The following is a 26,244-nucleotide window of genomic DNA, read 5'->3' as shown; positions in this document are numbered from 1 at the left end:
CATGACCTGGTAATCTCCCTACCTTTTGCATCAAAGTGAGGAAAGGTTGTAAAATTGCCCTTGTATTTTAGGGCATATATCTAAAGACCTTTTGTTTCTTTGTGCACAGAATGACAATTAAAAAAAAAAAAAAGCTTTTTTTCCAGGGAAGGGGTAAAGTAGGTGACAATTATCCACCGGCATACAGATTTTAAGTAACCTTGTGCAGCAATACATACCTCCTTTCAACTAGCTAATGCCAAATTTTGCCTTGACATTTGTTACATCTCACATAAATTTTATAATGTATACGGGATATGGATGTACTTTTTCCCCTATGAAACTTGGGTCATCCAGAGGGAAGCGTATGGAATAGAATATAAGTCTCCTGATTGTTGGTTGGGTGTCATATCAGCTAGAACATCTGCCTTCTAGTAATGCTTCTTCTGTCTGTTTAGACTGTAAGCTGTCTGTCTGTACAGTGCCTCGCGCAATGACACTCAATCTCAGTTGGGACCTCTAGGTGTTGTTGTAATTTAAATAATTTTGTAACTTCATATTTTTGTCATGTAACAGTGTAATCACACCAGTTTTAATTATGTTTGTAATTTATTTTAAAATACCTGTCAGCAACTATGTCTGTAACAACACAGACCACAGAAAAGATCCAGGAAATATTTTTTTTGACAAATAGATTCATTACTAGGTATATTCATATAGAACTCCAAGTAATAATTCATTTAAACTACAATACAGAAACATATTTCCTGCACTCCCTCAGAAGCAGTACAAAGGCCTGGAGGAGTCGGGGTAATGGAGGAGCTGAGGGAGAGGGAAGTAATTACTGGGCCTGTGTGTGAACTTGAAGGATTGTGTGGGTGGGAGAAGTGTGGAACAGGGTTTTTTTTGGGGGGTGGGGTGGGATTGTTAGGAAGCCTCTGGCTGACCTGAGTCCTTCTCATTCAGTCAGGCACATCTGTCCCTGCACCCCCTCTCCTATTCAGACCCTGCCCCAAGCTGTCCCCCTGCACTTGCCCTTCTGAACCCCAGTCAGTGACACTCCCTCTTCTCCCCCCCCCCCGGAGCCCCATGTGCACCATGCTGTCCGTTCCCCCTTATCCTGTGTCTCGTGGCCTGGCCCCATGGGCAGGGCACTGTGAGGAAGGCAGATTCTTCCTCTACTCTATCCACAACTGGTGCCGCTCCCAGAGCGGCTGTTCTCTGTTCTGACACCACAGCAGCCCTTGCTGGGTGAAAGGAGCAACTGCAGCATAATGTATTTTCTGTGGGGGAGGGGAATTCTGCGCGGCACATGAATTCTGCACATGCGCGGTGGTGCAGAATTCCACCAGGAGTAAAAATTGTTTGCATCATTCTGAATGCCTTGCTACAAAGGCCCTTTTTGTTTAAAATTGTTAGCATTTGAAATCAACTGAGGCACTCAAGCTGTTATTGCAAAAGGGGAGAGGATCTTTGAGGTATCGATCCAGGACCCAAACTGTTTATGGGACTTTATAGGTATAAAAAGAATGTCCCGAGCCACTGTGGGATATGAGAGTAATCATATGTTTGATAATTTCATCAGTTGCATCCTCCTAGTAACTGGTAAGACACTGTCATATACAGAAGAAAATACAGCCTGCTTTTTATGGTGATAGCACTATACGAACCCAAAACTCATAAGGTGTGTTCAACAGGGTTGTAGAAACTCTGAGCTCTTTCTCTGAAGTCCATCAATGTGCATTAATTGAAGCAGTATATGTTTCCTAACTAGTAACTCCAGACACTTAGGCAGAAGATTGTCAGCCTAATAGTTATCAGAAACACATCCTCTGATCAATCCCAGTATTTAAGATCTGTCCCCTACCACAGCTCTTTGTTCTTCAAAATGTATCCTTGAAGAGTGTGGCGAAAAAAAGATTTGCTGTTAGACATTCCATTTATAAGTAGAGATGGGGCCCCAAAATTCCTATGTGGCTTTTGAGGTGTTTGGTCTCCTGTACTGGTCACTCCTATCATTAAGGATAACAACTCTTATACACTGTAACTTTTTTTTTATAGTCAAAGTAGATGCAAAGCATGACTGAATTATGATGAAAATTAAAGTTGGGAATGAAACTGAGAAGTGCGTGCTCAGTACTGTTGCTCATACGTTCAAATCAAATGTCTCAATACTTTATCAAATGAAATGCTTTTAAAAGCTGTTTAAGCCCATCTCAAATGGTAGCTATCTTGAATTTCACTACTGTAATGACAACTGTTCTGGTTAAATATGTTGTGTGTTAACTTAAGAACCTATCATGCCATGGTGTAAAAATGAGAGCTTGTATTAAAACCACTTCCTTTCTCTTGCCAACCTTATATACCATCAAATGAAAGGGGGGGAAAAACTGAATGGAATTATCCAGTTGTGACTACATTAGGTAAAATTGGTTCTGATCTAGTGAATATTATGAGTGAAACTTTCTTGTCTTAAGATGATGGGGGGTCTCTCTTCAAGAGGTACATGCTTTCTTCTGTAAAGGTATACCATTTTTGATGCCTTCAAGGATGTAGAGCTGCTGAGAAATAACCCAGCTCACAGATGATCATTTGGCACACAGACATGGCCTGTTTTGGATAGACCTAATAATTAATGAGTCGGGCCCTGGTAAAGAAGAATAGTGGCTCTTGTTCTTTGTTTTTCAGCAAACAGATCTGGGTTGGGCATCCTGCACTTGACTGATTAAGGTACAATAGGCTTTGACTTGTTATATCAACAAACTAGAGAGCTCGCTGGACATGTTTCAATTTTGGGAACTTTTATAAAAAAAATTTATTCCAGTACTGCTTTAATGAAGCATAAGGATCCTTCACTGTCTTTCTGAATTATAGAGCCTTTAATCAACCATTTATTCTGGTTGGTAATTATATTTATTATCAAGACATCACAGATACTATGCCACCAGAGACACTTTGTGAACAGCCGCAGAAGTAATTATATGTGACAGTGGAACATTTTGTACAGCACATACTTCATATCAGCAAGAGGATCTAGGTTAACTTACTCAAATGGTGATATATTGCTGTGGATCAAGCAAGCTTAATTCAGAGAATATATATCCCCTATTTTTGAGGTTAGGAAGTAGTAAAGTCAGTATATTGAATGATTACTGTGTAATAGTGAAATTAGTACTGTCTAGAGCTGTATTGGTATGAAATGTCTTCTTCGCTGCCTTCATACTTTCAAAGAAGCAGTTTCTTTTTCCTGACAGAGCAATGGTAAATTCTCACTTACTTCACAAAGTTAAAGGTCTCTTTACTTAACTGTGGTGACCCAATAATTGTAGCTGTGCAGAAAGCCCTGAATGCTCCCTGATCTAGTGGCTGTAGGACCAATGATGAAAATTTAGACTACACTTGTCACACCACACAAAAGCTGCCACTTCCCACATAAAACAGTGAGTTCTTTGTTCATTTCAACAGCATGTGATGATGTTAAATTAATTGAACATCAGTTGACCAATCTTGTCAGGCAATAGAGTACAAGAAAAGCCATTTTTGAAGGCTAACATGGAGTACAAGCAAGAGACCATACATCATGTGTATGAGAATACTTTGTGGCAAAACTCCAGTTTGTTCAAATACTGGTCCAACCAACACATGCAGTAATCATACACCACTATTCAAAATTGAAGTGTACCATTCGCCCCTCCTCTCACTTATAAAAATGAACTGCAACACATTTAAGGTGCAGAATTAGCCCATAAAGGGGAACCTCGGATTGAATGTGGAAGTTCTAGGTAGCTATTCTCTTCTAAAAATTAGAAGTATGATTTAGATCCTAGCCAGATTTCTACTGGGGTGGGGGAGAAGGATTAGTGTCCATAAACCTTCCCGCCCCCCCTTCCTTCTTGGAAACCAGTGGCATGCAAAAAACCCCCAAAACCCTCCCCTCAAAACATCTGTGCTGAACTTTGACCTAATTAACAATTCTCTGCACTTGTACTGTGCCTCTCCTCAACAAAATCACCAAAAACTGCACTGCAAGTTAGTACCAATCAAAAATAGAACTCTTCTCTTCTGAGTCCCAGGCTCCAACTTTTACCACTGTACACCATGCTGCCTTCCTACTTAGACAGATTTACTGAAGAACTATACTTCCTCAGGGTGTGTGGGTTTTTTTGTTTCCTCCCCCCCCCCTCCCAAAGAGAAGGGGTTTCCAGTATGCTCTGAAAAGCTGTTTTAAAAAAAAAAAAAAAAAAAGCTTGTTCTATAACTAAACCTTCTTGACTGAGAACTTTATATCCCGCTCATAAGCTTTGTCCTGGTTTCTGAGGTACCTTATCTCAGAAATGCTTCTCTATTGATAGTTCATTAATGGAAGTTCAGTCATTGATGCAGCTGGGTCATGGTTCATTGATGATTTTGAAGATCAGGACTGCAGTCCTGAAGAGGAGTGGAAACTTGCTGAGGGAGTGAAGCCCTGAGTGATATGCTTGTGGTAGCCTGTTCTATTTATGTAGGCTGGAGTCTTTGAGTTGCATTCCCATTCGATCCTAAGTATAGTGACCTACAGTAATCCAGCATGGAGATGGAGAGCACAGGGATCGCTGTGGCCAGATTCTTGTATGGAAGGAAGAGTCATAGTTTTCTAGCAAATTGGAGATGGAAGAAGAATTTTCTATATAAAATTTATTTTACAAATGCTAGTTGGTCACTTAGAATTAGTGATGAATTGCAGGACACCTTTGCTTTGAACCATGCTGATAGTCGGACAGGAGGACACTTTCAGTGGAAAAGAGAATAAAGACCCAGCTAATTCTCTCAAGCATTTCTACTTTCCAACTAATTTCTGATTTTTTTGTTTGAGTTTACATATCTGGACATCAGAATTGCTGACACAAAGGATTTGCTTCTCAGTGGCTTAATTTGGGCATTCCCACTAATCAACAATAACACTGCCTTTCATGAATGGTAATAAAGTTATCTCATGATTCTAGTGCATATCCTCCAGAGGACAGTGAAGAGCTGGATTGCTCTGGGCTAGTAATGAGCTATGGCACAACATTGAATCAAGAATTCAGGAGATCCAGTAGCTTCAGCCCCCCCCCCCCCCCTTGAACGTCACAGCAGCGTTAGGATTTGTCCTGGGACATACTCTACTTTGTTTTTGGACATTTTGAAATCTTGGATCACAGATGGCAAGTGTAGAAAATCAGACACTTTTTTGGGGGGTGGGGGAGAGGAGTAATTGCCTGTAGAAGACAAAGCCTCCAATATTGGGACCTTTGGTCACCCTAAGCCTAGGGCTCTCTAACACAATTCAGCTGACTCAAGTCCCACTAACCCTGCGCTTAAACTGCAGTGCAGACTCACCCAAAGTGGCCACTGACTCTCCCACCTGGCTTTATAACCAGCCCCACCCCTGCTGTGGGAGATAGTTGGGGGGGGAGCACATGGGAAACTGTACCACATCGAGGCACTACCCGCCCCTGCTCTCTGCTGCGGCCCACTCGGTGCCCTCCCTGCCTCTGGCTGCTGCAGGCTGCAAGCCTTGGCCAAACACCCTTGAGTCACGGCTGCTGGCAGGCAGTGGCCTGGGCAGGGTGGCTGCGTGGGGGCAGCATGGTGGGGGCCAGGGAGCGATTTATCCCACTGGTGCGCACGGCACCTGACACTGAATGGAGCCCACACGCCGCAGGAAGCTGTCCACACAGTGAGTGGGGAGCGGAGCTACGCGGTCTGTTGGGTGGGGCAGTGCCAGGGCCACCTCTAGCCCCCCAGAGCCAGGCGGCGGAGGCTCCCCCAGTGGCGTTTCGCAGCCGCTCTGGGGTGGGCTTCTCCCCCAGCTCATAGCCGCGCTGGCTCGCTGCGCTTCCTGGGATGGCGGGAGCCCGGGGCGGCGCTCTCCGGTGCTCTGTGCCACGCATGGGGCTCTGACCCGAAGAGCCAGAAGGGTGGCGAGGTGGGGAGTCCTGGCAGTGCTTACCTGGGGTGGCTCCCAGGAAGCATCTGGCAGGTCCCTCTGGTTCCTTGGGTGGGTGGGGTGGGGTGAGGTGTGGGGGCGGAGGGCTCTCTGCCCGCTGCCGGCACCTGCAAGCCCCACCCCCGCAGCTCTGATTGGGCAGGAGGGAGCCGGTGCAGCATGCAGAGACTCCCTCTGCCTCCGTGCCTAGGGGCTGCCAGCACTGCAGGCTCCTGCTGGCGGGCAGACGTGCTGCTGGGAGCTGCCCCAGGAAGTGCCACCATGCCAGTCCCGGCACTTTGCCGGTGATGGTGAGCGGTCCCTGATATCGGGACAAAGGGCGTCCCAACCGATGTGCAGTCGGGACGCAGGGCGTGTTAAAATCGAGACTGTCCTGATAATACCGGGACGTCTGGTCACCCTAGTCACAGATGTCTGGGCTTGAGTGGATTCAGTCACCACAAGTCTGACATGATAATAGTATTTCCGCATCCACTGTACTATCAGCATATCATGTAGAGAAGATGCTTAGACTGATCTGCCAAACGAGAATAAAATTGTGCCCTCCTTCAGATGAGCTACAATTATTGTCATTGGATTAACGAGAACTTGGGAAGCTGAATGGCAGGGCACAAAAATTTTACAGACTAATATTCACATAAATACCTAGTCCATTCTTCTCTCAGAGCAGGATTGTGTTAGATACCAGATTGTTTAACAAAGTCTGTGGGTGTCTTTTTCTGAAGGTGAATGTTTCTGCATCCAGGCTGAGCTGAGGACTTGTAAGGAATAAAATTGGCATCCCAAGGCATCCACGGATTTTAGAAAGTGCTTGTTTAATACATTATAATTTGATTATTCTATTTTTAAACTTGTAGAAAATGATTTTAGAGTTTGAGAGGATGCTAGATTCATAACACTAAAGACTCTGGTCCTCTGTTAAAATACCACATAACTACAGCATGTGGAAATCCTCCTGCTCCCAATGATTTTAAAATGTGCCTCAGTTCTGACTTGGAAGGACCATGTCAAGAAGCCAAAGAATGAATTCTCTGAGCTTCAACCTTTTGCAGGGCCGTCTTTATGAATTGCGGGGCCCGATTCGAATACCTGGCGGTGGTCCGGGGCTTCCGTGGCACTTCGGCGGCAGGGGATCCGCTCCGGATCTTCTGCGGCACCGAAGGACCCTCCGCCGCCGAAATGCCGACAAAGACCCAGAGTGGACACACACCCTGCCTCTGAAATGCCGCCGAAGACCCGAAGCGGACCAGGTGAATAAAAAAAATTAAAAGGGTGCCTAAGGCGTGGGGCCCTATTCCGGGGAATCAGCCTAAAGCCGACCCTACCTTTTGGCCTGCCTGCTGAGGCAGCTTCCATAAGGTGCCATAAATAGGGGTGAAGTTGTTGTTGTTGATGGTCTTTTGATTTGGAGACCATTAGCTCATTTCACAAAGGCTACCAAATAATACATATTTTGTCACTGCCAACCTAAGACCGATTCAAACCACTGATTTAGACTCTTAATCTCATTACCATTTCCCAGGGGTTCTCCAAATTTTATTAATAGTATAGCCCTTCTCTTAATACAGATGGTCTCTTGGACTGTCTCTCCTGCACTTATATTATAAAATCACTGTAGAAAGTACATCATACTTGCATAGCAAAGCAAGCTTGGTCATATACTTTCAACTGATTTTTTTTTTTCAGTTGGAAAATTGGGGTTTTGACCAAAAAAAATTTTTCTTGGAAGAACTGAATGCCTCAAACTCCAAAATATTCATATATGGATATGCCACCACTGCTGCTTGGGCATTCTAGAGATATGTCTATATTGGAAACTTCATAGCACTGCCACAGGAACGCTCCCGTGGCAGCACTTTGAAGTGTGAGTGTGGTCGTACGCAAGCGCTGGGAGAGAGGTCTCCCAGCACTCCTGGTAATCCACTGCCACGAGATGGCTATATCTACGCTAGAGAACCTGCAGCGGTGCAGCTGTAAGATCTCTCGTGTAGCTGTTCTATGTAAACAAGAGAGCTCTCCTGTCAACATAGTGCTGTGCACACTATCACCTATGCCAATGTAACTATGTCGCTCTTGGGGGAGGTGTACAATATTCACACCCCTGAGTGACGTAAGTTTTGCCAACATAAGTGGTAATGTGGACATAGCCTACATCTCATGATGCAGCACCTCCTCTCATCAAGAAGAGAGACTATGGTATATCATGGGAGATTAGTCTGTAGAAGAGAATGGACATATTATGCACCTATGCTACAGCTTTCATGAGGAACCATGGTGACATTTCCAAATAAAAATTTTCTGACATTGTCAGCTTTTTTCTTTGTTACTGAAGATTCAAAATTTCTGTATGATAGGAAATCAAGGATTTCCTAACATAACTATGAAAAAGTAATAGACAATTATTTAATGCATTAAATGCTCTAAGTATGTTAATGACACTGGCCACTTTTGTTCTTCTGCCCCTTGCATCCTGTTCCTCTTTCTCTCTCCATATGTTTTTCGAATGCCTGCTTCTTTGACACCCCTCCCCCAAATCTCTCTTGGTGAGTGGTTGGCTCTTGTAGTGAGTAGCTCCTGTTTTCTTTGCTTTTAAGCATCAGAGGCAGGAAGGAAACTCCTTTGCTCCCAGATGTTTTTACAAAGAGACACCTAGGTCCAGTTTGTAATGAGAAAATGACACCTGCAGAAGTGGCTGGAAATAAGGAGAGCTAATACTGGTCAGTTTTCTAGGGGCCACCAGCAACTAGTATGTAGACCACAGTTTGGGAGTCATTGTCCTAAAGCATGAAGTCCCTATGCACTTGTTTGTCATGAACTTCACTAAGGAATATCCTAGGTGGTTGGGTTTTTGGGGGGAAGGAGGAAAGTGGGTTGGGGAGAATTTCTTTCCCTGTCTGTGAGACACCACCACCACCCCTTTTCTGATTAGGAATAAAGAAACTTCCATACGTTTGTAAGGGGGAACTTCTTAAACAAAAGAAGCAAAAATGTCAAATGTAGCGACAAAGTCTCAAAAGAACCTTTGCAAAAAAAGATGACCAGTGACCCTTTTATACCCCCTCCCCCAATGTTTTAAAAAGCAGGGCAACATGTATACCAAATTAGTGTCATTATACTAGACTCTTTTCCCTTCTTCTTTCCCTTCCCCCTGCCTCTCTGTGGGAAAGCCAACTTTAAACTCATCTCTTGTTTCTGTTCTCCCTCCCTCTCTCCGAATGTTGTCAGCAGAGGAATATGTGGAAATTAATAATCAATAGAATGGCACGTTTCTCCCCAGGCAACTGTAAATTTGACACTTCCTGAATTTCAAGTACATGACTTTGCAAGCTAAATAATGTTTTTCTGATATAGGGTTTTCATGAATATTATTTCCTATGGGTTGTTTTTTAAGCTAAAAGAAATTATACTTGTAACTTTTACAACCTCCCACCATGAGTGATGTTTACATCCTTAATCTTCAGCACTGCAGGACAGTGAGTGCCACTTGAACTACAGCCCTAACTACAGTAGCTGATAGTAGGAAGGATGTTTTCCCCAGGGAGGTTGGAATGGGTTACTGGGGCCATGTGCTGGGTCTGGGAGGTGGTGGAGGGGAGGCTCATCTGGCCTGGATATATCTTCTCTCTTCCCAAGTCAGGAGCTGGGGGAGCTCCGGTTTCCTGTGGAGTGCAGCCAGAGGGAGGGAGGGCCTTTTAAAAACAACGAGGAGTACTTGTGGCACCTTAGACTAACAAATTTATTTGGACATAAGCTTTCGTGGGCTAAAACCCACTTCATCAGATGGAGTGGAAAATACAGTAGGAAGATATATAGCAGTACATGAAAAGATGGGAGTTGCTTTACCCAGTGGGGGGTTGAGACAAATCAATTAAAATGGGCTATTATCTTATCAACAGGATGCAAAATCATTTTGTGTCATGTTCTGGGTCTGGGAGGGTAGTCAGATAGTCTTTCCTGGCTCTTCTGTGACCCTGCACTGCTCTTTTGGCAGTTCCTGGCATGATGTCAGCAGCAGTTGCTCCTTAAGGCCTGGTCTACACTACGAGTTTGTCGAATTTATCAGCGTTAAATTGAATTAACCTTGCACCCGTCCACACAACGAAGCCATTTTTGTCGACATAAAGGGCTCTTAAAATCGATTTCTGTACTCCTCCCCGACGAGGGGAGTAGCGCTGAAATCGACATTGCCATTTCGAATTAGGGTTAGTGTGGCCGTGATTCGACGCTATTGGCCTCCGGGAGCTATCCCACAGTGCACCATTGTGACCGCTCTGGACAGCAGTCTGAACTCAGATGCACTGGCCGGGTAGACAGGAAAAGCCCCACGAACTTTTGAATTTTATTTCCTGTTTACCTAGCGTGAAGTGCTGATCAGCACAGGTAACCATGCAGTCCGGGAATCAAAAAAGAGCTCCAGCATGGACCGTACGGGAGATACTGAATCTGATCTCTGTATGGGGCGATGAATCTGTTCTATCAGAACTCTGTTCCAAAAGAGGAAATGCCAAAACATTTGAAAAAATCTCCAAGGCCATGATGGACAGAGGCCACAACAGGGACTCAACACAGTGCTGCGTGAAACTTAAGGAGCTGAGACAAGCGTACCAGAAAGCCAAATGGATGCTCACGAAGGGAGGGGCAACTGACGACTGTAGCTATCCCACAGTTACCGCACTCTCCGAAAACCACTTGAATTCTGGACTGAACTCCCTATGCGTGAAGGGTCAAAAACATTGTTGTGGGTGGTTCAGGGTATATGTCATCAATCCACCCTCCCCCTCCCCAATGAAAGCAAAGGGAAAAAGATCGTTTCTCACCTTTTTTCAATGTCACCATTGGATGTTGGATGCTGCTGGCAGACACGGTGCTGCAGCGCTACACAGCAGCAGCCCCTTGCCTTGCGGACGGCAGATAGTACAGTATGACTAGTATCTGTCATTGTCGTCCCGTGGGTGCTCCTGGCTGGCCTTGGTGAGGTCAGTCGGGGGCGCCTGGGCAAAAATGGGAATGACTCCAGGTTATTCTCTTCTTTAAGTTTTGTGTAATGGAGATTCAGTCCTGCCTGGAATATCATGGCAGCTGGAGGCTTCTACCTCAGGCTGCTCTCCCAGTCAGCAGCACCGCGCAGTCGCTCCTACCCCTTGCTACCAGGGCTCACAATCATATACTTAGAGCTCTACATTTTGCTGCAAATAAAAAAAATTAAGCTGCCATTTAGAACTGTCCCCCAACATACATATCCTGGGACATTTTGTATTTTACCAGTGTCAACCAAAGGCCCACACACACACGGAGATTCAATCCTGCCTGTGCTTCTATCCTAGTGCTTATCACAGATTCCCATTTTCATTATAGGTTGAGCAAGTGCAGAATGGTGGTTCACTCTACTTTGCTGTAAGCCAACACCCTCCCCTCCCCCCTTTGATCTCTGCTTGCAGAGGCAATAAAGTCAGTGTTGTTTCAAATTCATGCATTCTTTATTACTTCATCACACAAATGGGGGGATAACTGCCACAGTAGCCCATGAGGGGTCGGGGAGGAGGGAAGCAACAGGTGGGGTTGTTGCAGGGGCACCCCCTAGAATGGCATGCAGCTCATTTCTGCGGGATGTCTGGTGCTCTGACCCAGAGTGGCTGTTTGCCTCTCTGGTTCTTTAGTAGGCTTGCCTGAAATTCTATCAGGACTGACTCTCCATTAGACAAAACTTAAAGAAGAGAATGACCTGGGGAGTCATTCCCGTTTTTGTCCAGGCGCCCCCAACCACCAAGGCCAGCCAGGAGCACCCATGACAGCAGCAGACGGTACAGTATGACTGGTGACAGTCTTTGCTAACTTGGAAAGGCAAGGGGATGCTTCTGTGTAGCACTGCAGTACCACTTCTGTCAGCAGCATCCAGTAGACATAGGGTGACAGTGAAAAAAGGCTGAATGGGCTCCATGGTTGCCGTGCTATGGCGTCTGCCCGGGCAATCCAGGGAAAAGGGTGCGAAATGATTGTCTGCCATTGCTTTCACGGAGGGAGGATTGACTGACGACATTTACCCATAACCACCCGCGACAAATTTTTGGCCCCATTGGGCATTGGGATCTCAACCCAGAATTCCAGTGGGTGGGGGAGACTGCAGGAACTAGGGGATAGCTACCCACAGTGCAACGCTCCGGAAGTCGATGCTAGCCTCGGTACATGGACGCACACCGCCGAATTAATGTGTTTAGTGCACTCGACTTTATACAATCTGTTTCCAAAAATTGATTTCTGTAAAATCGGAATAATCCTGTAGTGTAGACATACCCTAAGTGGCAGCATGGGCCCGGTCTTAGAATGTTTTTGTATTCTTTTGTTGTTTTGACAGACTGCCATAATTTCGTGAGGGAAGGGAAGTAGCTGTTTTCAACAGTGAATATCTCAGTAAAAACTGAACAGAATGTTATGGGACAAAGAGGATTTCTCTGAGAGCTTGTGTGCTGCAAACAATGGAGGTCTTGGGACTTCTCAAAATGAAGTTTTGAGAATATTTTATAATAGAAAGTGTTAGGCAACTGAAATATAGAGGCCCCCAATAATGGATAAAAGATGTTTTTAATTGTCCAATATATACTGAAGAGACAAAATGGGTGAGGTAATATCTTTTATGGGATCAACTTCTGTTGGTGAAAGAGACAAGCTTTAAAGCTTACACAGAGCTCTTCTTTTGCTCTGTGTAAGGTTGAAAACTTTTCTCACCAACAGAAGTTGGTCAAATATTGCTTCAACAGCACTGAAAACTTTTTTGCCATGATTACACTGGATCCCAAATGAAACATAGCAAAATTACTAACTGGCTTTCAGTTTAAAGAGCTGGAAGCAGATGTTCATTGAAATAGTTTAGTTCTTCTCTAAATGTATTTTTTCATCTCTTTCCCCACTCCGCAGTTTCTATGCAGATTTTGGACCTTTAAACTTGGCGATGTTATACAGATACTGCTGCAAACTAAATAAGAAGCTAAAGGTAAAGTTTTAACCCTTTATATTTAGATTTCTGTGCCAAATATTCAAAATGTATTGTTTTTAACAAATTGCAGTACATAGCATTGCTGTGCAAGTGTCATTTACATGGTTAACCTTGAGCTTTGGACACAGAAGTTGTGCTGTCTTGCCATAAATGTACTCCCCACGAGGAACTGAAAATTGAGCCTTTTGTTCAGCGATTGAACCACAAAGGAATGTACACCTCTTTCTCTTCAAGGTAAAATGTAATATAAGCCAAAGGAAGTTAGTGGAATAGTAAGCAAAGGAATGAAGGCCAGAATCCTTTTGAGTTATGTTGATGTCTTGAGTTCATTTCCAGCATATCTGCCTGTAATCTATAGTTATGTTAGAACGAATAATATTGGACTGAAAGATGATGATAGCATGGTAAGAATGTATGATAAAAGAAGGATGAAAATGCATGTTTAAATGAATATTTTTCAATGGAAGAGTTAGGATGACTTTAGATTGTTTCTGAAGAAACAATGCATCTTTATTAATATAACAGTAACATAGAAAAGTTCAGTTAATACAAAAAAGTTCAACTGTAAACAGAAACACTTTTTTCTGATATGGTGGCACAATTGCTGTTCCTAACCACACATCCATGTACCTGTTTTCTTCTCTGCCCCTGCATCAGGGCTTTCTAAATTTGGTCCTTGACTTTGACTTACCTTACACAAGACCCATGTATCTATCTGTTTTCTTTGGATGCCATGATGACTTTTATTTAAATTGTAAAGTGCTTGTCCTGAATCCTAGGCAGTACATAAAAATATACAATTCAGAATTAAAAGGCACCTTCCAAAAATGCATATAAAATGTGACTCTATTGACCACCTCTCAGAGCAGTAATAATACAGTCACATAGCCTTCAGTCCAGCCCTGTCCCCAGATGCCTAAGGAAAACAAAGGTGGCTTTTCTGCACCTGGTGCAAATCCTAACAAATTGGGTTGCCTTATAAGAAAAGTAAATATCTTAACTAAACTTTGTTGGGAATTTTCTGACAAAAACAGGCTTTTGTCAGAAAATGCTAAGTAGTCTAAACAAAAATGTTTAAAGATATATCGGGTTAAACCAACTTCTGATGAGGAAACCTGCCTGACTTCCTGGCAAGTTGTTGAGGTTTCCAGGGTCTGCAGCAGTGGGGCAACCCTGCCATGCAGACTCCAGTGGGGACCCTGGAGTTTGCAGGCTCCCCTTTGCTAAGATGAGGTCCTCAAAGTTCTGGAAATCCTAGCTTGGCTTTCTAGGGGGCCACAGGTCTGATACAGACCTTCCTATCAATTTTCACTGCTGTTTTTCAGAGATGGACAATATGAAACTGACAAGAATATGTCCATTTCAGTCAGCAGCTGCTGGATCCCAGGGCCTGTGTTTTGTTTTGGAAATGCCATGTGTCAGTGTTTCCAAACTAAAATTTTACAGAATTTTAGGTTCACAGCAAAGTTTGAAATGGGAAAATTTCCCATCTACTGTAACTTTCCAGGTTTTGATCAGTTCTCATTTTAACTTCAAGAAAACATTTTTCCAAGTACAGAAATATTCTCAAATTAATTTGTATAAAGTTTAATAAATTTGTACTGTTCCCTTCAAATTCTTCACTGACTATGTAATATAGTGAAAAAATGATTAAAGCTAATGGAATAATAGAACATATTACCGCAACATGAAATACATTACTATCACCTAAATAAATGTGTGGAGTTAAATGTTCAGCTAATGAAACTAAGTAATCTAACTACACCTCTCCCCCTATATAATGCTGTTCTTGGGAGCCAAGGTGAAACCACGTTATATTGAACTTGCTTTGATCTGCCAGAGCACGCCGCCCCCCCCCCCGCCCCCCCCCGGAGCGCTGCTTTACTGCGTTATATCCGAATTCGTGTTATATCGGGGTAGAGGTGTACCACAATTTTCCTTCTAGGACAAGTTAATACTACAAAAACAATTCCGGTACTCTGAATTATCATAGTGACCTTACTCACATTGGTACCTTCTTTGAGTTTTGTCAAATCTGCATTAAAAGTGTTCTTAAAAGAAACAGCATGTGCTGGGTCATCCTCCAGGTGACCTTAAATGTTCTGCAGGTAATACAATGTCCCACACTGCATGGTGTTCAGAAGGGGATCTATTCTTGTACAATCTTTAGGGAGTGAACTGTCACAGAACCTCATAGGAGAGCTAATTTATAGGAACATGACTTATTAGAAAAATTTAAATACCTGGCATAAAGTTTCAAAGAAGTACTTGATTGAAACAAACTTAAAAGCTCTGAAGGGAACTTCTGCAAGAAACTTTTGTTAGTATCTTATTCATAACCCCTTTGCAAAATAACCTCTAGTGAAAATGACCACTTATTATGTTTTTGTAATACGTTGGTACAAATGAAGGTTAAAGGGGGACAGAGAGTCCTGTGGCACCTTATAGTCCAACAGACGTATTGGAGCATGAGCTTTCATGGGTGAATACCCACTTCGTCAGACACATGTTAAGGAACATTATTAAAGTTGAGAAATCAAGCACTCAGAAATTAAGAAATTCAAAATTTACAGTTGCCTAACTATGCAACCTAAATTTGGCCCCTCCTTGTGCATGTACATCTTTATACAGTCTGTAATTACACCACTCCATACCACTTTTTCCTCAGAACCCCTGCCACAGACCCTGGGAGCTCTACACAGGACTTCTCACCTCCATGGCAGGGAGCCTGAGAACCCTAGCTCTAGCCCAGGTTCACAGGGTTTCTGGGCTCCTTCTTGTAGAGCCATGACCCTGGAAACCCTTGGGTTCCCAATTCTAAGGCAGTCCGCATGGCAGGGCTGCCCTGGAGCCAAAAACCCTGGCAGTCTGGGGTTTTCAGGAACAATTCTGGTTTGAATGAATCAGCATTTTCTGATTGAAAACTTCTTTAGTTGGGGAAAATTCCAACCAGTCTTACCACAAACCCTACTTATAATATGTGTATAAAACAATCATTAGTTTCAGGTTTTTGAATTATGTCCTGTGCGTCGAAGCTAAATGTTGGACTGCATAATTGGGAATTTCCTGTGCCAATATTGCTAATCAAATGTCTAATATTAACATCATAATTTTTGTTAGCACCCCTGTTGTGCTTGGAATTTTTCAAACAAAAACAAGGCCCAGCCCTGGTCTTGTGGAGCACTTGGTCGAAAACAAACAGATTAAAGGGAAGGGATACAATATATTAGTTGAGTGCCCAAGGAGGCCCTGGATCAGGTACTGGCAAAATATAGTTGAAGCATTAACTCTCTTGTTGGTATAAGTCAGTGAGTCTTTTCCATATGCAATACAACAGAAATGTGTCTTAGGAAGGGACTTAAATGTGGACTGCGTGGGGTCTTTTAATTAAAAATCAGGAAGGACATTTCATGACAGAAGGCAGTATGGAATTAAGCAGTTGATAAATAGGTGGCTGGATCTGTCATCCTAGAAGTGGAGGGCTGATTCAAAGCAAGACAATAGCAGATAAATAGGGATGGAGTGTTTTATGTAGGGCAGGAGTCGGCAGCCTTTCAGAAGTGTTGTGCCGAGTCTTCATTTATTCACTCTAATCTAAGGTTTCATGTGCCGGTAATATATGTTAATATTTTTAGAAGGTCTCTCTCTATAAGTCTATAAACCAGGGCTAGGCAACCTATGGCATGGGTGCCGAAGGCGGCGTGTGAGCTAATTTTTTTCAGTAGCACTCACGCTGCCCAGGTCCTGGCCACCGGTCTGGGGGGCTCTTCATTTTAATTTAATTTTAAATGAAGCTTTTAAAACATTTTAAAAACCTTATTTACTTTACATACAACAATAGTTTAGTTATATAGTCTAGACTTATAGAAAGAGACCTTCTAAAAACATTAAAATGTATTACTGGCACGCAAAACCTTAACTTAGAGTGAATAAATGAAGATTCAGCACACCACTTCTGAAAGGTTGCCGACCCCTGCTATAAACTATTGTAAAGTAAACAAGTTTTTAAAAATTATTTAAGAAGCTTCATTTAAAATTAAATTAAAATGCAGATCTTATCAGTTTAGTGCAGTGGTTCTTAACCTGGGGTGCATGCACCCCCTGGGGCAGGGCCGGTGCAAGGATATTTTTCGCCCTAGGCGAAACTTCCACCTTGCTTTCCCCCCCGCACATCGGTTCATTGAGGGGCAAATCCCAATGAGCCTTTATAGACCCCAGGGGCTGCTCCCCAGACCAGGTTCCCCCCTATCCACCCCCTGAACTCCTCTGGAGGGTGCACAGCCCTCCCGCAAGCCCTCCCCACCCCACCCCAGTGGCCCCCGCCCCAAGTTCACTCACTGGCTTTGCCAGGCTTGGGCCGCTGCAGCAGCTCGGCAGAGAGGAGCCACCTTCCAGAGGCACCCAAGAGCCAGTGTCCCGCTTACGGCAGCAGCAAGCCCCAGCCATGGAGGAGCTGGCACAGTGCAGAGGGGCAGCAGCCCTGCAAAGGCGGCAGTGCCACTAGTGGGGAGCAGCCATGTCCCTCCTGCCCAGGCTGCGGGATGTATGTGGGAGCCAACCCCCATGTGCCCCCCGGCTCCCCCCTCGCCTAGGGTTACCATACTTCAACAATCAAAAAGAGAGGAGAGCCCTGCCCTAGCCTTGCCCCATCCACTCCCTCCCACTTCCCATCCCGACTTCTGGGACCCCCTGGCCCTAACTGCCCCCTAGAACCCCACACCCTACCTAAGCCTCCCTGATCCTTGTTCCCTGACTGCCCCCTCTGGAGACCCCCCCACCTTAACTGCCCTCCAAGCGCGATGAGGGTAGAACTAGGGGGCATGCCTGCCTGGGCTGCAGCCCGGTGGCCCCCCCGGGGGGGCTCCTGCAGCGGATGCATGCGAGTGGGGGTTCCTGTGCGCCTGCTTCAACCTGTCCTGTGCCCTAATCCCTTTTCCCCCCTCCCACACCCAAACTTTTCTGCTGCTGGGAGGTAGGGCCGGGGGTGGGGGGGCGCAGTGGCCCAAGACTGTCCCAGCAGCAGCCAGTGCCCCTGGCACAGGGGTTGTCTGAACTGCCCCTGAGCCAAGCGCACCGGCCACTGCAAAGGTCACGGAAAAGCATAGAATCCGTGACCTCCATGACAAACTCGCAACCTAAAACAGCTGTAGCCTGAAGCCTCACTGTGATGTGCTATGTCTTCTCCAAATTACCATGATTTCTTTCTGCCTGAAACAGGCAGAATCTTTGGGGAGTGGAGGCCTGTAATACCTCTCTTTCATGAGGATGGCTGCCTTTGGGAGCAGAAACATGGAGACACTCTTGTTCCCGCTGAGTCTCTAGGCTGAGACTCTCTCGTCAAGTGCTTGGTGGTGTTGAGAGTCCTGCTCCGTGTATAATAGGAACAAAGCCTCAATCCTTATATCCATTCTAGAAGTGGAGGCAGATTGTGGAAATGTCAGTTGCGAACTACTGGAAAAAAAATCAACGTTTGATAAAACTCCTTTCAGAAAACACACACAAAGTTCCCCCAAGTGAAATACAAATTAAATATGCTTAGAAAGTTACTAAGTGACAGCTACATCCCATCAAATACTGGTCTCCACTTAAATATTCCCTTATTCTTAGGGGTTTTTTTAATTCCTTGATATCCAGTCATGTATATTTAGTATAATGGACAATACTTGGGAGCATGTCTGTTATAACCAACATGTACTTTAAATAAGTTAAATGGCTTCTGAGAAGTTGTACTTCAGCAGTGTTTGTGAGTGTACTTGTGTCTTGAAGTCAGCGGGCCAATGCTTCATATGGAGTAGTTCCAGAGCCAGTCAGGACTCTGGGTTAGCATGCCTCCTTTCTCTGAACATACTGTCGTCAGGGCAAGAAGCTTACGCAGCTTTGACCTTCCTGGGTCTGACCTTGGAGTACTCAGCCTCCCTTTCCTCCTCATGTGCTTCCCGCAGCGAGTCCGCCTGGGTGATGCTCTTGGGGAGCAGTCAGATGTGGCTCTCAGACAGCCAGTAAAACAGAAGGTTTATTAGGTGACAGGAACACGACGTAGGACAGAACTTGTTAGCACAGAAATCAGTGACTTTCAGCCAAGTCCATCTTGGGGAGTCCTGGGCCAGAAGCCCTGGAATCCCTCTCTTCCAGTCCCCCCAAGCAGACAGCCCAGCTTCCAGCAACCTGACCTCCAATACCCCTGTTGCTCCTCCTCCTTGTCTTTGTCCCTGGGCAAAGAGTCACCTGGTTGCATCCCCTGCCCCCCCCCCCCGGGTTTCAGGTTACAAAGGGCACCTGTCCTAGCATGCATGCAAACAGCTGGAGCAGCTTCACCTGCCCCAGAGGTCTCAGCCAAAGTCACACACCCCTATTCTCACCACTGAGGTATTGGTGCAGCACATGGGGGAAACTGAGGCACACGTTATTTATGCAAAACTCACATAGGCTCAACAGTAAGACTCGCATACAGTATAATCAGGAAAAATCTCCACTTTGCCACAACTTGTGCGGGGGCAGATGTTTGTTTTTTAACAATTGGCTACTTTTAGTCTTTAAACATGGTGGGGAGAAAAGTCTCTGCTTTTTTTAAGTTGTGGCTTGGCAACTGTTTTTTGTATAGTCAGAACTTATTCAAGGATATCTTTTCTCCAAAAAACAAAACAAAACAAAACTGTAGGTAAAGGACTGAGAGGTTATGCTTGATAAGAGAACCTGTTGACCTTGTTTCATTTCTTGTGTTTTGATCACTGATTGCTATGGAGCTTATATGCTGTTCTGAGTAATCAACAGCAAGACAAGAATACTTGATCATAATATCCTGTTTGCTCTTTGAAACTGAGCTGTAGTGAAATGCTTAGCCCACTTTAACATTACGATATCGTGGAGCTTGATTGTTCAGGGAAGCTCAAGGGTACACTCTTTTTCAAACAGGTGAAGAACAAATAGAGTAACCATGCCGTGCTATACTGCTGTTTGTTCTGCTAAATAAATTTGATTTCATAAAATTGCTATAAAATATTACTTGCAAACTTTATTTTTAGCAATGCACAGAATTTTAGGGATCCATATTTCTAAACCAGGGGTAGGCAACCTATGGCATGTGTGCCGAAGGCAGCACGTGAGCTGATTTTCAGTGGCACTCACACTGCCCGGGTCCTGGCCACCGGTCCGGGGGGCTCTGCATTTTAATTTAATTTTAAATGAAGCTTTTTAAACATTTTAAAAACCTTATTTATTTTACATACAACAATAGTTTAGTTATATATTATAGACTTATAGAAAGAGGCCTTCTAAAAACATTAAAATATATTACTGGCACGCAAAACCTTAAATTAGAGTGAATAAATGAAGACTCGGCACACCACTTCTGAAAGGTTGCCGACTCCTGTTCTAAACTATGATAGATGAGACAGTTTGCAAACTTTGCTTAGATTTATCTGAACTTGCAGTAATCTAATTTTCTGTTAAATACAAAGCAATACCTTCATGCTGAACAATGCAAGGGCTGTGCCATATTGATTGAGTAGTATATTGTGACATCATCCAGTGACCATCCTAATGAAATGCTAATCTAGCCACGGCATAAATGAGAATTTCTAAAACTTCTGGCATTTTCTTTTGTAATGCTTGTTTTGTCTTGAATCTCTCTAAATAATTGAACAGTATGAACTTGTTTGGAATTCTGTTGTGTAAATTAATGGGTTAGATTTTCTTTACTTAAAACTAGAACTAGCATGTTGCTTTTCATATGTTTTTATATTACAAAAAGACTTCCAGTTAGAGATGTGTTTTAACTTCAAAGTACTCTGAGCATATTCCAGAGTTCACCATGAAATGTATAGCACTATTGTCATGTTGTGTTAAGTGGACTTTTGCATCCTTACTAACTGAGAAACTTTTCTTTGTTGAATAAGCCTGATGGTTTGTGTATAGTAAAAGCTCTAGTTAAATTACTAAAATAAGTAACTTTTCATTATTATAATTTTGAATAAAGAAGCACTTTTGTAGCATTTGAAGAATGTGGACTAAGGCTAGTTAACTATGATTTTTTTAATATATAACTTCATGAGTTTTACTACTGTAACATCTAAACTATGGTATCCTAGGAAACCAGAGGAAGAGCATTCTTAGTTCTTTGTATTGTACATATTAAATCTTTCTTTACATATTTAAAAATAATTGGTATGTGGCACTATATAGACTTTAAAAACTAGCTGAAAGTAATCTGAATACTTTTTTCCCCTTACATGTGTAAACTTTAAAATTGTAGGTATTCTTTTGGCAAATACTATAAATTATTTCCAAGTGTTTTAGCATAACTAAAGGCCTGGCCCTGTAAGCTGATCTAAGCAGTGGACCTCTGTGAAAATTCACAGATCTCAGAGGGCTCCACACGTGTTTTAAATTTCAGCCCATATGGATCAGCTTGCAGAACTGGGGATCTAATGGCTTAATATGTTAAATATAATCTACTGCATTTAATTCTAGTCTGTATAACTTTAGCAATAGTGGTGGAACTGGACTTGATCTGAACATAAGTTTCAATTGTGTAAATGTTAAGTGCAGATACACAGCATAGTGCTCTTGCAACAATGTCATTTCAGCCAGTACTGGTTGTCATTGTTCCTAAATGAATGGGATTTTTAACATAGCCGAGTAGTGATATAGCATGGTAGTAGTGTTCAACATTTCTGAATCTACTGGAATGTGCAATTCAAATGCTTACTTTGTAAATTTCCTTCAGCATTTGCTGTATTGTAAATGAATTTTTCATCTAGTTATTTAAGACCAGTTTTCAATCTCTTATTTAAAGCTTTAAGCGTTGTCAAATATTGATTTAAATGTACAATATAGAAATCTGGGTCCATAGAGATTGAAGTGTAGCTCTCACTTCTTTTTTTTTCCAAATGGCATAGAAGTAATGAAAATTCTATATTCCAGTAGTTTACCTTAAATGTCAGAGATGCTTCTGAGAATTTGAGGGTGTGTCCCCCCCGCCCACTAACACACGCTCTCTCTCACTCACACTTGGTACAACAATAATGCCATCAGTAGTAGTATATTACTGCAGTTTATCACCCTGTTAAAAAATAAAAAAAGATTGCTGTTTTAAGTAGAAGAGGTTTTTAAATGACTACTGAACAATTTTTAAAATGATTTTTAAATAAAGCAAATTCCAAAGTATTCTTGGCTATAGAAAGAATTGTATTTCAAAAGAACTGTAAATTATGTTGCTATGAATTATTTAAAATAAGAGATGTAGACAATAAACTACAACTGTTTTGTGTGGCACTATTACTGTCATTTTTTTCTGATTTAGACCATAATAGACTTGGTAAAAATCACAGAATGCTGGATGCCAATGTGATAAAGAAAAAGCGTATTCCTATATTCTTGAGCTATTGATGTGACTTGTCAGATTTTAATATCTGTTGAATGCCATAGAAGATGGGGGCATACACATATAAATAAATATAAAGCAGGTCATGCTTGTCTGTCTCCAAGCATGACCTGTCGTAATCCGTGAGGATACTCCTCCCTCACTCTGGGGGATTATAGTCCCATTTAGATGTACTCCAGTCACATTAATTTAAATCACACTGTTTATCCTCCTGTGGAAGCAGTGGTTTATAAGATCATTATCGTAACATACAGACAGATCCATAGCTTGAGGGGCTGTTCCTATGGAGGATAGGAGTAAAGAAACTGATGAAAGTATTACAATAAGTTTCTCTTAAATTTGCTGGCTATTTTTGGTTTCTTTTAGAGAAATTGTTTTTTGTATTTAAGGCTTTCATATGAACCCTTCTGTATCTTAAATTTTATTTTCAGTCTGCATGAAAAGTCAGTATGGCTAGCACCAATCCAATTGTTAATTGACAATGCTGCAAAAATCTGTAGTAGTGTGCAGTACTCCTCAAAAATTTTAAGTGCTGAATCTGAGAGAGGTTTCTGTCAAGAAACTTGCTCCCTAAACCCAGTCTTCATGAACACTGCTTAAAACATTTGCAGAATTAGTGTAGAAATCCATGCTTATGTGTCCGAAAGTGCATTGTGATCTGAAGCTTACACAGTTTAGTGGAATTATGGTATTACAAAATATCAATATTATAAATTCAGTGATTCAACACTTATTCACTGAGTGAACTAAATATCACCGCATCACTGTGGTTCACATGTGCTTTAACTAACTGTTCCGGTTTTAAGTCAGTTACGGATTTCTGAGATTTCCATTCTTGCTGAGATTTTATAATCATTGGTCTTCCTTTATTTAATTCTAAAGAGAATCCTTGTGAACTAAATATTGCTGTTTTTAAACACTTATTCACTATAACTTGTATCTCCTTATCTGTGCAATTAGTTAACTGTTTCTTTTCAGATGGTTTTAGAAGGATTAGTAAAATCAATGTGGGAAATACCCTTAGTATTAGGCCTAATCTTATGTCTACACTGCAGTAAATACTCATGGCTGTCCCATGCCAACTGACTCAGCCCAAGCCCAGTGGGTTGTTAAGTTGTGGTGTAGACATTCAGGCTCAGGCTAGAGTAGGGCTGGACAGACTTTTTGGCCTGAGGGCCACATCAGGTTTTGGAAATTGTATGGAGGGCTGGTTAAGGGAGGGGGCTGTGGTCCCCCCCACCCCCTGCTTCTCACCCCTGATGGCCCACACCTGGGACTCCTGTCCTGTCCCATCCAACCCCCCCGTTCCTGGATGCCCCTGCCCCATCCACCCCCCCCCCCCGCTCCCTGTTCCCTGACTGCCCCCAGCACCTCTTCCCCTGACTGCTCACCACCACCCCATCGAACCCCCCCTCCTTCCTGACTGCCCCCCCAGGCCCCTGCCCCCATTCAACCCCCTGTTCCCCGCTCCCTGACCCCCCCCAACCCCTATCCACTCTCTTGCCCCGACCACCACCCCAAACTCCCCTGCCCTCTATCCAATCCCCCCGCCCCATACAGTGCTGCCTGGAGCACTGGTGGCTGGCGGTGCTACAGCATGCACCGCGCAGCACAGAGCACCGGGTCAGGCTGGGTGCTGCCCCAGGAGCTCGCAGGCCACCGCCCAAAGCATTGCAGCGGGGTGAGCTGAGACTGCATGGGAGGGAGAACAGCAGGGAATGGGCCAGAGGCGCCCTCTCACCAGCAGAAGTTGGTCCAATGAAAGATACTGCCTCACTCACCTCCATAATATTTTTGATTATTTTATCAGATTGAAAATGATTTTTTCTAAAGCTCTGGCTTTTTGTAAGTCCTGTGTTTTCCTGTAATTAACGTAGCTGACGCATCCCTCTCCTTTCTCTTTAAACAGTCTTTCAGTCTATCAAGAAAGAAAATAGTCCACTATACCAGTTTTGATCAGCGGAAACGAGCAAATGCAGCATTTTTAATAGGGTCATATGCAGTAAGTATCACTTGTTTATATACACCTCTATTCTTCCCTGAGCAGACACTTTAGCCATAGTTTTACATGGCAGCAAAACATAGACTTCAGTGAAATAGTGAGACTGTCATTCAATCTTCTGTAATCTAGCTCTTTGTACTGTCTCTTCAAGGTGTAATTAGAACTTTGATGGAGTTGCTTTTTCTGTAGTAGCCTATTCTGGCACTTTAAAAAAAAAAAGGTTTGTTTTTCCCCAGATATAGTGATTAAGAATAGTTTTGTAAAGTTCCTTTTTAACTAATATTTTAACCTACTGTACTCAAGGCTTTTAATTTTTATTTTATTTTTTTTGTAAGGGGGAGGGAAGTTCTGTATTGCACCTTACCCAGCATTCTCTTCCCCCATCTTGTTCCCCTTCCCACAAGTTCCTCCAGTCCCAGCAGTGGGCCGGCCCTTAGCACAGGTTCTGGAGGGATTAAGGTGTTTTATTCTGCCCCTTAACATCCCCCCCCCCGGTCTCCCTGGTACCTGCTACACTACTGGATTGTTTGCTGCTCTAGCTGGCCTCTATGGAGCAGCTTCCCCTCTGTTACCATGATGGTGTTAAAAGGAACTACTCCGTACTGGTACAGAGCAACATGGTAGAGGCCCAAATGTAGAGAGCAGCCTCTGTGCTTGTTGGAATGAAGTATTTGCAAATGCAGTGGATCTAATATATCTTGATTTCAGTAAGGCGTTTGATACGGTACCGCATGAAGAATTACTGGTTAAATTGGAAAAGATGGGGATCGAAATGAAAATCCAGAGGTGGATAAGGAACTGGTTAAAGGGGAGACTGCAGCGGGTCGTATTGAAAGGTGATCTGTCGGGTTGGAGGGAGGTTACCAGTGGAGTTCCTCAAGGTTCGGTTTTGGGTCCGATCTTATTCAATCTATTTATCACTGACCTCGGAACCAAAAGTAGGAGTGGGCTGATAAAGTTTGCGGATGACACGAAGTTGGGAGGTATTGCCAATTCGGAGAAGGTTCGGGATATCCTCCAGGGAGATTTGGATGACCTTGTAAACTGGAGTATTAGTAATAGGATGAAATTCAATAGAAGTGTAAGGTTATGCATTTAGGGATGACTAACAGGAATTTTAGTTACAAGCTGGGGACGCACCAGTTGGAAGTAACGGAAGAGGAGAAGGACCTCAGAGTCCTGGTTGATCGCAGGATGACTATGAGTCGGCAATGTTATGTGGCCGTTAAAAAAAGCTAATGCGGTCTTGGGATGCATTAGGCGAGGTATTTTTAGTAGAAATAAGGAGGTGCTAGTCCCATTATACAAGGCGTTGGTGAGACCTCATTTGGAGTACTGTGTGCAGTTTTGGTCTCCCATGTTTAAGAAGGATGAATTCAAACTGGAACGGGTACAAAGAAGGGCCACTAGAATGATCTGAGGAATGGAAAGCCTGTCGTATGAAAGGAGACTTGAGGAGCTCGGTTTGTTTTCCTTAACCAAAAGAAGGTTGAGAGGAGATATGATTGCTCTCTTTAAATATATCAGAGGGATAAATACCAGGGAGGGAGAGGAATTATTTCAGCTCAGTACTAATGTGGACACAAGAACAAATGGATATAAATTGGCAGTCGAGAAGTTTAGGCTTGAAATTAGACAAAGGTTTCTAACCATCAGGGGAGTGAAATTCTGGAACAGCCTACCGAGGGAAACAGTGGGGGCGAAGGACCTCTCTGGCTTTAAGATTAAGGCTACGTCTACACTACCCGCCGTATCGGCGGGTAGCGATCGATTTTTCAGGGATCGATGTATCGCGTCTCATCTAGACGCGATATATCGATCCCCGAACGCGCTTATATCGATTCCGGAACTCCACCACCGCGAACGGCGGTGGCGGCGTCGATATGGCGAGCCCCGGAGATCGATCCCGCGCCGTGAGGACG

General features: G+C 43.4%; 1 protein-coding gene across 1 annotated transcript in view; it reads left to right on the top strand.

Annotated features, from left to right (window-relative positions):
• Positions 1-26,244, top strand: part of CDC14A (cell division cycle 14A) — a 114,085-nt gene that overhangs the window by 5,013 nt on the left and 82,828 nt on the right. The window contains exons 3-4 of the mRNA XM_045028922.1: positions 12,860-12,935; positions 24,230-24,322. Of these exons, the coding sequence (XP_044884857.1) occupies positions 12,860-12,935; positions 24,230-24,322 (169 nt within the window). The remainder of the gene's footprint in view (positions 1-12,859; positions 12,936-24,229; positions 24,323-26,244) is intronic.

Source organism: Mauremys mutica, chromosome 8 (genome assembly GCF_020497125.1).
Source record: "Mauremys mutica isolate MM-2020 ecotype Southern chromosome 8, ASM2049712v1, whole genome shotgun sequence".
NCBI lineage: Eukaryota > Metazoa > Chordata > Testudines > Geoemydidae > Mauremys > Mauremys mutica.
Note: the sequence above shows the minus strand (reverse complement) of the source record. Positions and strands in the feature narration are given on the sequence as shown.